General features: G+C 39.6%; 1 protein-coding gene across 1 annotated transcript in view; it reads right to left on the bottom strand.

The window, feature by feature from the left end:
- Window positions 1–11,731, bottom strand: part of rem2 (RAS (RAD and GEM)-like GTP binding 2) — a 50,676-nt gene extending 38,945 nt beyond the window's left edge. The window contains exons 1-3 of the mRNA XM_047369432.1: window positions 11,252–11,731; window positions 7,236–7,572; window positions 303–376 (exon numbers count right to left, since the gene is read on the bottom strand). Coding sequence (XP_047225388.1) covers window positions 303–376; window positions 7,236–7,572; window positions 11,252–11,263 — 423 coding nt within the window. The 5' untranslated portion in view covers window positions 11,264–11,731. The remainder of the gene's footprint in view (window positions 1–302; window positions 377–7,235; window positions 7,573–11,251) is intronic.
- Between the last annotated feature and the right edge of the window lie 1,052 nt (window positions 11,732–12,783).

Raw genomic sequence — 12,783 nt, 5'->3', positions numbered from 1 at the left:
GATGTAATTTGTATCTTTCTTTACCAATACAAACATTATGTCATCAAAAGGTTTAAACCTAATTAAAACTATTTTGTACAATGAAAATTTAATTGATGGTAATATAATTAATAAAGAGAAAAAGTATAGTAATAACGGTAACTATAGTGTAGATTTTCTTCCATTTAGTCATCTAAACCTATGGACAATGCCTTTTGTAGTTTGCTTTTAGACCTTAAATTGAGGTGGTCACCAGATTCTCAAAAGGCTCAAAGTCAGCCTAAAGAGCTGGAAATAAACCAGCCGAATTGACTGTCACTCACCTGTTTCCAGTTGTCAAAGATGATGACTTTGCTGTCCTCGTCGTCCACTGTCACCGTGCACTCATACCCCTCACCTGCAAACAGATATCAACGTCACATCCATCAGCACAGCGCCGCTTAAAACAACAACAGGACTACTGGGGTTTAACATGCTAGGGCAAAAACATCCTTACGTCACTAAAGTGGGATAATATATATTTTATGTAGCAGAACAATGAGCAGCATTTGCTAAAGAGGGAAGTGACTGGAAGTGACTGGAGTTTTCCAGGTGCTGTGATAGAGTTGTTAGCATGTTAATGTCATTTTTGTGAAATGTTCCTCGACTTAGACCTGAAACCTGATCCAAGTGTCAATGAGATTTTTAAATAACTGAGGCTAGATGACATTCCTACACCGATATCTTTAAAACTACTGATACTACATAGGCCGTATTACTGTCAAAGAATCTAAGTGGTAAAGAGACTAAATTTATAGTCACACTGACCACATTCACCCAATTTATCTATTAATACAGACTTCCAAAGGGGGGCTGGAATTGAACCCACACCCTTTTGGTTGCAAAACAACTTGCATACCTACTGAGCCACAGTTGCACAAAGATCTACAATAACTCTCTGTACACTGATGATAATGGACAGTCACTCATAGCATTATTGACCATTATACACTAAAGGAGACAGAGACTTTTAAACTTTAACTCACTAATTAAATGTTTTATTTTACCCAGACTTTAACTGATTTTAGATTGAAATCAAGCAAAAACAACATCATATGCCATAAAGATCTGAGTAAGAAAATGTCAAGGATTTTATTTATGTTTTAGGGGCTAAAGAATGGTATTTTTATGGAATCATTTAAAAAATGGTAAAATATTTCCATATACTTTTGTTGGATTGTTTGTTCTTTAAGAACCTATCTTTTCACATTTTTGTGTGCATAAAAGAAAAAATAGATCGCTCAATTCCAAATATGCTGAAAAGATTGCAGATATAAGAAAATGCTTCCTAGTATTCTGTTAAACCCAGATGTGGCCCTTTAAACCAAGTATCAGATCAGGGTCGGGTCCAAATCAAGGCATTTTTATATCATTAATATCTGAGTCCTTCACTACAGTCACGGCCTATATTTACTGGCACGACTTGCCAAACTGTATTACAGGCCAAGCTTACTATTTTAATGTTAAATATCGCCCAACCTTAATATACATGTCATTAGTTTTGTTTTCTTTACTATAGTACTGGGTTGGGACTCTGCAGGTATCTGAAAATGTCTGATCTTAAATCCCTCGGATAGTTTACGGAAACAGAACATCTTCAACAGGACATCCCTACATACAATCACAACAAGTAATAGCTACAATATAATCACTATAACCTACATATTTAAGTTTTTTCCCCACTCATTGCTGATGAAAAAGTTTCCAAAGACTGAAAATAAATGGTATATGCTGACTTCTTCTTCAGGCTAAATTAGAATATAACAATGCATTGTGAACAAGCATAGCAAAAAACAAATACTAACTATTCAAAGTAAAGAGGTTTCTTCTTTCCAAATACGGTGCAAAGATCCAAGAGTACAACATGGGCTGATGAAATGAATGCTTTTCGGTGTGGCCCAGGGGCATGTTGGCTGTCACCTCCGGGTGACAATGACCGATCGACTGGCTGGCTGAAAAGTTGAGGGCTGCAGCTGATTAGCCCTGGTGTTACACTGAGCTGTGTTACACGCAGATCTGCTGACTGACAGATGCCACACAGAAGTGTAAAGAAAAGACTGACTTTAGCTGCTTTAATGTGGCAAACACTAAAAAGGAGATAATGAGGTGTTTTTTCACACATAAATGACACTATTCTGTGCTAAAAAGAACTTCTTCATGTGGCTGCTTGTTGTTGTTCGTTAAACGGACTGAATAATGGACTTACTGTGCCTTGCTAAAGTGTTCATTCCACTTGAGCTTTTTCATATTTTGTCTCGCTCCAACCAAGATAGACCAATACAAAGTAGTTCATAATTGTGATGTGGAAGAAGAATAATGCTAAGTTTTCTAAATTTGATATATTTATTCTGATATCCCTAAAAAAAATCCAGTGCAACCAAATTACCATTTGAAGTCACCTATGTACGAAATACAGCTGTTCCACCTATACAGGCAGGCCAAGCCAGGACCGGACTAATAACAAAAGCAGCTCATTGTACATCTGGAGGAGCTACAGAGACCCACAACTCAGATGGGAAAACCTATTGACAGACCAACTATTAGTTGTGCACTCCAGAAACCAGGCCTTTTTGGAGGAAGAAAGCCATTGTTAAAAGAAAACAAAAAAAAAGACCCGTTTAAAGACTGGCACAAACCAATTTAGAGGACACAGCAAATGTGGAAGAAGGTGCTCTAGGCCGATGAGACCAAACTGGAACCTTTTGGTCTATATACAAAACACTGTTTCGCAGAAACTAAGGATGCACATCACTATGTTGAGGCAATGGGAAGATGGATGGACCTAAATACAGGACATTGCTGAAGGAACATCAGTTAGAGGCTGCAAAAGACTTGAGACTGGGGAGATGGTTCACCTTCCAGCAGGACAATAACTTTAAACATAAACCCAGAGCTATAGTTGAATGGTTTTACATCAAAGCATTAACATGAATGAATAGTCCAATCAAAATGTGGGGCCAATGGAAAACCTGTTGCAAGCCTTGAAAATGTGCAAACATTTAGTTTGAGATGTTGTAAAGTGCTAAAAGTCAGCTAAAAACACAGTATTCATGTGGCTGTTAGCCACATGAACATTCACCAACATTCTCCATTCAGTCTGACAAAGTTTGAGCTATTCTGAAAATAAGACAAAAACATTGTGTCTCTAGGTGTTTAAAGCTGGTAGGGATACACTCTGAATGCAAATGCACACCATGCATTTCACATTTGTAGAACATTTTGAAAAGCACACATTAATATTCTTCTGCATTGGTAGTTGGTTGTAACATGACTAAATGTAAAAAGTTTAAGGTACAGTAAGACTATATCAGTGTGTATTCTGACATAGCTTACCGTGGAATCAGGGTCTATGACTGGAGAGGCCCTTATGCCTTTTCTCTGCTTCCATTAACACACAAATTTTGCTCAGTGACAAACACAGCTGCTTCCTAACCTTTTAAACAGAACACTTAAGGCCAAAAAAAAGCCCAACAGCCAGCCTTGGACATGCAGTCCAAAGACGGCCAACAAAGACAAGACAGCCAATTGTGCAAAATAAGCTGATGACAAGATCCAGACCATTGACATGTCTCTGCAAGACAAGACATTATAGTGAGCAGCTCAAAACACAAGCGTAAAAACAGGAATGGAGTACCACACAAAGTATATAGTATTTAGATTTTTATTTGCTTGTTTATTTGCTTATCCAGTTACTTCTTAAGTGTGCACCTCATTAAAAATGCAAAAACAGTCTTTTAATCTAAATGCCATTAAGGCAGGTAGTGACTTATTAACCAAGGTGTTTCACATTAATGCCTCAGAGGTGTGTGGATGAACTGATTTTGTGGGATCGTGGAAAAATATATTGGTCTTGCAAAAATATTTTTTCTAAAGTGTTTGCTCTAATCCAGCTTCTTAAGCTTACAGTAACCTCACCACTTATTGGCAGATGTGTAAAACCTCTTAAAATAAATCAGTTTAATGTAGAAATTTAGGAAAATCCATCCTTTAATTTTAGCACATTTCTTCATTTTGGAAAAAAATATCCAAATAACAAAAAATATTTTTTACAAAATCACCGAAAATAAAGACGTCCGAAATAAAGAGATTTGTTGGTTTCTTTTTCCCCCCTTATTTGTAAATGTAGGATAAAGATGTTTCGAGTTGATTAGATGGGCTAAAAAAGCATTAAATTCAATTTCAGTGTTTAGGCTATATTTAGGGAGCTAAATAAAGTTAGTTCAAACAAAAACAATTTGAACCTGTAAAATAAAAACTTGTTCAAACAAAAAAAAATGTAACCTGCCTAAAAATAAAAGTTTGTCCAGAAGAAAACAATTTGAACCTAAAAAATAAGGTTGTTCAAAAGAAAAAAAACTGAACCTGAAAAATAAAAGTTTGTTCAAAGTAAAACATTTGAAACTGAAAAATTATTTTTAACCTTCCCCCAAAAAATTTGAAAACTGGAAAAAAAGTTTTGCAACTGAAAAAAAAAACAGATGTGAAACTGGAAAAAAAAAAGTTCAAAACTACTTTTCAGATTCAAGTTTTTTTTTCTTTCAAACTTGCAGATTTTTTTTTCGGCTTCAAACTTTTGGCCCTGTTTTGGCGTGGGGGGCGGGACCTCAGATCACGGAGGTGCGGAATCATGACTGACAGCTCAACACAGCGGCTGGACAACATATTCCCAGCTGTTGCGTTCAGGGACCGTGGGAACTGGAAATATCTGTACACACACTTATGTGAAAACAAGTCCAGGCTTAATTATGCAAGGATATTTGGAAAATACCGGCTCATTTTGCATCTGGTTTCATTCCTGCCGCTTAGTCTGGCAGTTATTTTGCTTTATGTTGAGAGCATGGGAAATCTCAAACACGGACTTAAAATGCTGTGCAAATCTGTCAAGATCATATTTTCTCCTCTGAGATCTGCGTCACGTAATCTGCTTCTATCGGTGAAGCATGTTATCTTTCAAAACCAATCACATATTTATAGAATATCGATGATGTATTACATATATTTCCAGTTCCCACGGTCCCTGAACGCAACAGCTGGGAATATGTTGTCCAGCCGCTGTGTTGAGCTGTCAGTCATGATTCCGCACCTCCGTGATGTGAGGCCCCGCCCCCCACGCCAAAACAGGGCCAAACGTTTGAAGCCGGAAAAAAAATCTGCAAGTTCGAAAAAAAAAAAACTTGAATCTGAAAAGTAGTTTTGAACTTTTTTTTTTCCAGTTTCACAGCAGTTTTTTTTTTTTTTTCAGTTGAAAACTTTTTTTCCAGTTTTCACATTTTTTGGGGGGAGATTCAAAATAATTTTTCAGGTTCAAATGTTTTTCTTTTGAACAAACTTTTATTTTTCAGGTTAAAAGTCTTTTCTTTTGAACAAACTTTTATTTTTCATGTTCAAATTTTTTTCGTCATGACCCAAAGTTCATGGCCATAGGTGAGGGTAGGAACGTAGACCGACCGGTAAATCAAGATTGCCGCTGCTCCTCCACATCGACAGGAGCCAGTTGAGGTGGCTCGGGCATCTATACCGGATGCCTCCTGGACGCCTTCCTCGGGAGGTGTTCCAGGCACGTTCCACCGGAAGGAGGCCCAGGGGATGACCCAGGACACGCTGGAGGGACTATGTCTCTCGGCTGGCCTGGGAACGCCTTGGGCTCCCCCCGGAGGAGCTGGAGGAGGTGTCTGGGGAGAGGGACGTCTGCTGAGTCTGCTGCCCTCGTGACCCGGTCCCAGATAAAGCATACGAGTACGAGAAATTTTTTTCATTATAACAAACTTTATGGCCCCAATTTAGCTCCATACATATTTTAGTGTGACCTGTGGGCTAAACAAATCTGGGCCATTCTTAAATAGCAATAAAAAAATGCCTAGGAACTTTGTTTGAAGGGTAGCCATTAATCACTAGGGTGGTTGGGGACCCATATCTGTCTCACCACTATGCACTGTGGGCAGGATGCTGTAGGAGGTAAAACATCTCCAATGTTCACTGAGTGGCATCCCTACATTTTCATCACAACTATTGGACAATATTTACATGGGGATCTGGCTTTTCAGGCAGTGGCTCGGAAGCTCTGGAACTGCTTTCCACTGTATCTGCACTCCAGTCTCTACTGACTCTTTTAAAAACCATGTAAAGACATACTTATTTAGATAGCCTTTTACTTACTTATTTTTAGCAGTTGTATAATTGTGTTTTTTTTCTGTGAAAGGTTCAACATAAATAAAAATTACTTACTCTACAAGGCAATATTGTTTGGGAGTGATGCCTTTTCTGTCCTACCATTAAAAACATGGATGTGTGAAGTTGTCTGCTCTATGCTGGGAGTTTTGGTCAGATAAGACTGGGAATGAGCTTTTTGCAGATGGATCTAGAGGGAAACAATGGATGAATTTGTGGAAAAGCATGCCATGCCCATTATTAAGTACAGCTGTGAAGCTTTGGGTCAGTTTCTCTTCCAAAGGCTCTGGGAACCTTGTTAGCGTGCATAACACCATAAAATCTTTAAAGCATCAGGACATTTTAAATAGAAATCTGGTAGACTCCCCAAAAACTGAAATGGGTTATCATTGGGTCTTTCACCAGGATATGTATTCAAAACTTACAACCAAATCAACACAGAAATGAATCACCAAATACAAATCAACCTTCTTTCATTATCATATCAGTCCCCAGACCTAAATCCTAGAGTGTATTTTCAATAAAGTCCTAGAAAATACTTAAATGCCGTCTTCAAAGACGAACAGCGAGTGTAACCATAGTGACAGATTCAGGAATATTGAAGAAAGAGTCTATGCACAGTAGTTATTCAGGGAATTTAAGGCATCTCTTTAAATAAAACCTCAAATGCAATCAAATTAAATCCATACCAGACATCAAATTTAGGTGGATAATGAGCGCTTAGGCTGGCCAGCTTTTTATACACCAATATGGAGAACTGCTTGGTGTTGGCAGTGGAGCACATGATCAGAAAACAGACAGGTAGTTAAGAAATGTGTCAATGGCTGGTACAAGGCAGAACACAGCTCTTTGTGCTATACAAATAAACTTGCCTTGCCTTGCTTTACCAGGGTTCTTGTTGTTGTTTCCCCACATAATGAATTCAGATAAATTAAAGGTTGGATTAAGCTGCAGCATATAAATATGATGTATTATTTATCTGAGGGTTTGTTTGACAGTTATGGAAGGTGCTGCATTTTATAAAGATCCTCCAATGTTTAATGCATTACCACAAGCTTGTGTCTCAGAGTCTATAGAGAGCGATCTGTCTGACTGTCCAGCCAGGGATAAGGCAAGGGACGACTTGCCCACGCCATTCTGTCCCAGCAGCACTATCCTCAGGGCCCCTCCATGGCTCTGGTACGTCGGCTGTGCTGACAACGACTGGCTGAAGGAGTCATCTCGAGGCACCCCTGTGTCACTGATAGGCAACGTGGTAGGCTCCTCCAGGCCCGGAATCCAATCGCAGTCATCGGATACGGCCTCCTCTCGCCGCAGCTGATGCTTGACAGGCAGGGGTGTGCTCCCTCGCCGGAGGGGTGGCGCCGTGGTAAGAAACATACTGTACTACAATTAAACAGAGACAGAAGAAGACATCAGTGCAAATACTAGGACGTAGGGAGCAGGTACAACATGTGGTTTCGTTGGCTTTAAAATACTTCTGAAGTTCCAAACATATTGCAGATCTACCTTTCAGACAGCTAAGCACAGTCTGTTCAGGTAAATGTTCTCAGTTGATAATTCATAGAAGGGATGCCTCCACCCAGTGCTTATGTGTGCAAAGATGATGGAGGTGACAACAACGAAGGTGAGGTTGAAGAGTGAGAGAAGGAGAGGTGATAAGGCTGGCTTGCTGGGCAGTGAGATGAGTTGGACATAGGAGCATGATGAGGCACTGAGGGATTGTTAAAGACAGCAGGCCGATAAAGACTCACAGTGAATAAGGCGAAAACTTGAGCAAAGGAACGAAACACAAGGGGAAGACAGAGAAAGAGAGGCTGCTACTTTGTGTAATATAGGTGTAAGTGTGATCAGGGGGCCCTGACTGTACAATTCTCATGGTGACTGAAGCACAAAGTCATATGAATATGTGATTTCTGTCTTCTGGAACATAACAAGGGAACAACACCACTATATTGTGCTGGAGAGTCCACATGATGAGTCTACTCCTGTTCTCATGCATATGCAACTACAGCACGTCAACCATAGATGACCCTCATCAATATTTAATACAGCAATTAATCCAGCATCACCACTGGGCATCTGTGGCTCAGAGTCTGGTTGTGGCAAAGCTAACAACACCACTGGCAATTAATTAAAGGGCAATGACACAGAAAAAGGTGAACACAGGAAGATAAAGTAGAAACAGTTTGGTCCTGCCATACACCTGATTCATTAGATATATTTTGACTTGAAATTTTAGAAGTAGATCAGGTTTACTCACGAGAAGGGTGGAACAAGAGATTATGGAACCAAATCTATCTACATTAAACATCAAACATTTTCTCATCAGAGCGTGTAGCTAGTCTATCTTGAGACATGCTCACTCGTGACTTCAGTGAACTACAGTACAGAGCAAAAGTTTGGACACACCTTCTCATTCAAAGAGTTTTCTTTATTTTCATGACTATGAATATTGTAGCTTCACACTGGAGGCATCAAAACTATGAATTAACACATGTGGAATTACTGCAATGGTGTCTTCACAGGTCTGCCTAAAAACTTGACCAGACAGCTGCAGTTGATCCAGAACGCTGCTGCCCGCGTCCTCACTAGAACTAAGAAAGTGGAGCACATCAGCCCGGTTCTAAAGTTCCTGCACTGGCTCCCTGTAGCTCAGAGAATAGACTTTAAAATACTTCTGTTAGTCTATAAATCACTGAATGGCTTAGGCCCAAAATACATTACAGACTTGTTGTCAGTGTATCAACCACCCAGACCTCTCAGGTCTTCTAGCTCAAATCTACTCTGCACACCCAGAACCAGAACCAAACATGGAGAAGCAGCTTTTAGTTCTTATGCTCCACTAATCTGGAATAAACTCCCAGAAAACTGTAAAGGCGCCGAAACCCTAAATTGCTTTAAATCAAGGTTAAAAACTTATTTGTTCAGAGTGGCCTTTGGATGTGTTATCTAAACATTATTAGTTAAGTTTTCAGTCCAATTTTCCTTTCGTTTTTTTATCCATCATTCTATTCTCTTAATTCTTTTTAATTACCTCTGTTGTTTGATTTTCTGTATCATTGTAATGTTTTTCCTTGTGTACAGCGCTTTGAGTGCCTTGTTGCTGAAAAGCGCTATATAAATAAACTGGACTTGACTTGACTTAAGCTGCTAGGACAGGGATAAAGAGCATTCATCAGAGATGTAGCCTAGAGGCCAATGGTAACACTGGACAAGGTACAAAAATCAGGTGGGGGGATCTGTTCACCGAACAATGAATAGCTCAGCATTCCACAAATCTAGCCTTGACAGAAAAGAGGTAAGAGGAATGTCATTGTTAAAAGGAAGCTACAAGAAGTCCCATATTCAGCTTCCCACAAGCCATGTCAGAGACAATGCAAACATGTAGAAAATGATGCTCTGGTATACATTCAAAATGCTATGTGTGGAGTAAGACTACTATTGCATATCATCACCAATGTAAAAAACGGTGGTGGTGGTGCTGTGGGGATGCTTTTCTCCAGTGACAGAGGAAAGCTGTTCAGACGTAATGGGAAGTTGTGTGAAGCTAAATACAGGACAACCCAGGATGAAAAGGTGTTAAATGGACTTGAAAGTTTGGCAGGGGTTCACCCTCCAGCTAGAGTTACAATGGAAGGTTTAGAACAAAGCATGTGTTGAAATTAGTCAGTGAAAGTCCAGGCTTAAACCAAACTGAAAAATGTTGGTAAGAATTGAAAATTGCTGTTTTTAGGCAATTATTTGCATCCAACTGACTGACCTTGAGCTATTTTGGAATGAGAACCAGGAACAAACTTCAGTCTCTTTATACCTCAACAGGACTACAACACTACAATTAAAGGTGTTTGGATGCATTTAGGGTTGTCAGAGTAAAAAGGACTTAATACAAAAACCCCACATACTTTTTAGATTTTTATTTGTGAAAGGTTTGTAAATCATATGATTTCCTTTCACAATTATCTCCCACTTTGTGTTATTCTATAACAAACTTTATTCTATATAGTGTTATATATTAATCCATATGTAGCCAATGGGCATACAAACAATCCTCTCAAACAAGCTGAGGAAGGATGTTTTTTCCTGTCAAAGAACATAATCTAAATTAACTGTACAATAAGGTTTACTGTATAATACTGTAGTTTTGTGCAGACTTGTATGATGGGTCATAGGTTGCTTACAATTATTTAACTACGAGGGTACAACAAATATTTTTAATTTCCACTGAAGTATTGTTTAGATTTGTATCATAAGGCTGCATAGTCTTGATTGATTGTACAATATTGCATAATAGTATATCTACCAAAGTATACTGTAGTGCTGTGAAGCCTATAAAGATGAGGTGTGGCTGCTACAGTACCTAATTTGCACTGTATCTTAAGCAAAAACACGCACACACACACTCTGGCACACTCTAATCACTTGCATGGGATCAACAGGGTTCCTCAATTAGGTTAATTGAACGAGCTAATCAATTAGGCATGCCCTGAGTGTCTGCGGTCTGCACCCGCAGAGACAGGAAGCCGTGACCGGGCGGGCTGAGTCAGTGTGTCAGGGGTTAATCTGCTCCTCACCAGGCTTGTCGAGAAACTGGGGCACGCAACGGCAGACAATGCAAAATTAATACTATATTTGTGCTCTCTACTCCGTACGACCCATTTACAGTTATGATTCCTTAGCAGCAACGCCTAGAGTTGTTTTAGGGTAGTATGGGATCATGCGGTAGTGTTCCAAGCGTCTGTGGAATAACTTATAGGAGGGGAGATCATATGCTTACAGAAACAGGTTAGAAATTATGAGCGCTGATGGTAATCCAATATTTAGAAAGGAAAATTTGACTATTTAAATGCAGATACTTTAAAGTCCATTCATTAACTGTCCCATACTAAAAAAATGAGTTGTTTTAATAAGCATGTGAATAAAGCAGAATATGTTTAATAAAAATGAGGCGTCAGATCCTGTGTGTTGTCTACCTGTGCGTATATTTTTGGCTCCAGCGCAGAGCGCACGCTGTGTGTGTAAGGTGTGTTGGGGGTGGGGGTGGAAATTGTTAGTTGCCTCTTACCTGGTCAGCCATGGTGATCAATAAGCCTTCTGTTTACGGAGTGTGCTTTAGGTCATCTGTGCTGGCTGTGGCCCCGACGTCACATTCAGAGCGGCGCACCGTAACAGAGACGCACCGCGTGCATTCATCTACCGCGCTGTTGTTGTTCCCGCGTCCGCGCGTGGGAAACTAGGATAGGTGGTAGTAGGTCTGAGGAGGAGAAAGAGGAAGAGGAGGATACACCTGCGTCTACGTTCCGATTAAGACGCTCCTTAAATGTGCTGGGCGAAAGAAAGCAGCCGGGACCGCAACACATTCCCACCAGTGTGCTCCTTGTCCCACTGGACAGCCGTTTCTGCGCCTTTTTCCCCACCTCCTGCTAATACATGCATCTAGCTCTCCTCTCTCTCTCTTTCTCTCTGTGTGTAAAGGCGCTTCCCTCAGCGAGTGGAGTGATCTTCCAACGGGTTGGGTTAGGTTTTGTTGGGTAGGGAGGTGAATGGGTAAATGGGTGCCCCCCACTTCCGCCCTTCATATCTAATATCTATTCGCTTTATCTTGTGTGTGCCTTTATTATAGTAGGTACGCCTCCCCTAGTTTGTTGTTTTTTCTTTTTTTTAATCAAGATTTCAAATTGGATATGCGCATGAGGACTGACCGCCAGAGGGCAGCAGAGAGACACCTCCGGGAAAAGCTGCTGAAAACATAAATGTCATATGAAATGCTTCCGTAAAGATATAGAAACTCGTCTTTTTCTAATGTCTGAGAACAATAAGTGTCATTAGGAGGACTAATGTAATTATTGATGGGGGGGCATATTATATTTGCAGTATATCATAAAGTGTAATACAACTGACCGCCACTAGGCGACGGCTCCATAGCATCACTTTAACAGTTTACTCTAAATCAAACGTTTCTCTCATTAAGTATTTTTCCCCTCCCCTCATTATAATTCCACTAATTAGTTACTCTCTTTCTGACGAGTGTACATATGATATAAATATTTGCTCCCAAAGACCCATTTTCAAACAGCCTTTCTAAAGTACAGGATTTATATTCTTAGCCCTTAAGCTTTTCCATATTTTGTGACATTACAACCACAAACTTCAATTTTATAAATTTGTTTGAGACCAATACCAAGTTACACATAACTGTGAAGTGAAAAGATAATGATACCTGAAGAATGTGGCATGCATTTGGGCTAACCCCTGTTTGTTCAGATATCCTGAGATGCAAATAAAATATATTGCAGCTGTAATTTGACAAAGGTAAAAAGTGCAAGTGGTACGACTACAAGGCACTGTGCCCTTCGAAGATCACCAGCTGAACATGACACTCCCATATATGTTAATTCCTATTCTTGATGAAATGATAAACACGAATCAGATTTTTCACATTTGATGGAACTTAAGCTGGTTATTACAAATTTATCACCTATATACTTTGTAATCAGGTATTTATGAAAGCTTAGTTGTAAATTAAAATTGCAGTGGCATTTCGGAAAACTTCCCAACTTTTGAGGAAATGAGGTTAGCTGCTCAGAGTTTGCTGAC

This window comes from Girardinichthys multiradiatus, chromosome 6 (genome assembly GCF_021462225.1).
Source record: "Girardinichthys multiradiatus isolate DD_20200921_A chromosome 6, DD_fGirMul_XY1, whole genome shotgun sequence".
Taxonomy (NCBI): domain Eukaryota; kingdom Metazoa; phylum Chordata; class Actinopteri; order Cyprinodontiformes; family Goodeidae; genus Girardinichthys; species Girardinichthys multiradiatus.
Note: the sequence above shows the minus strand (reverse complement) of the source record. Positions and strands in the feature narration are given on the sequence as shown.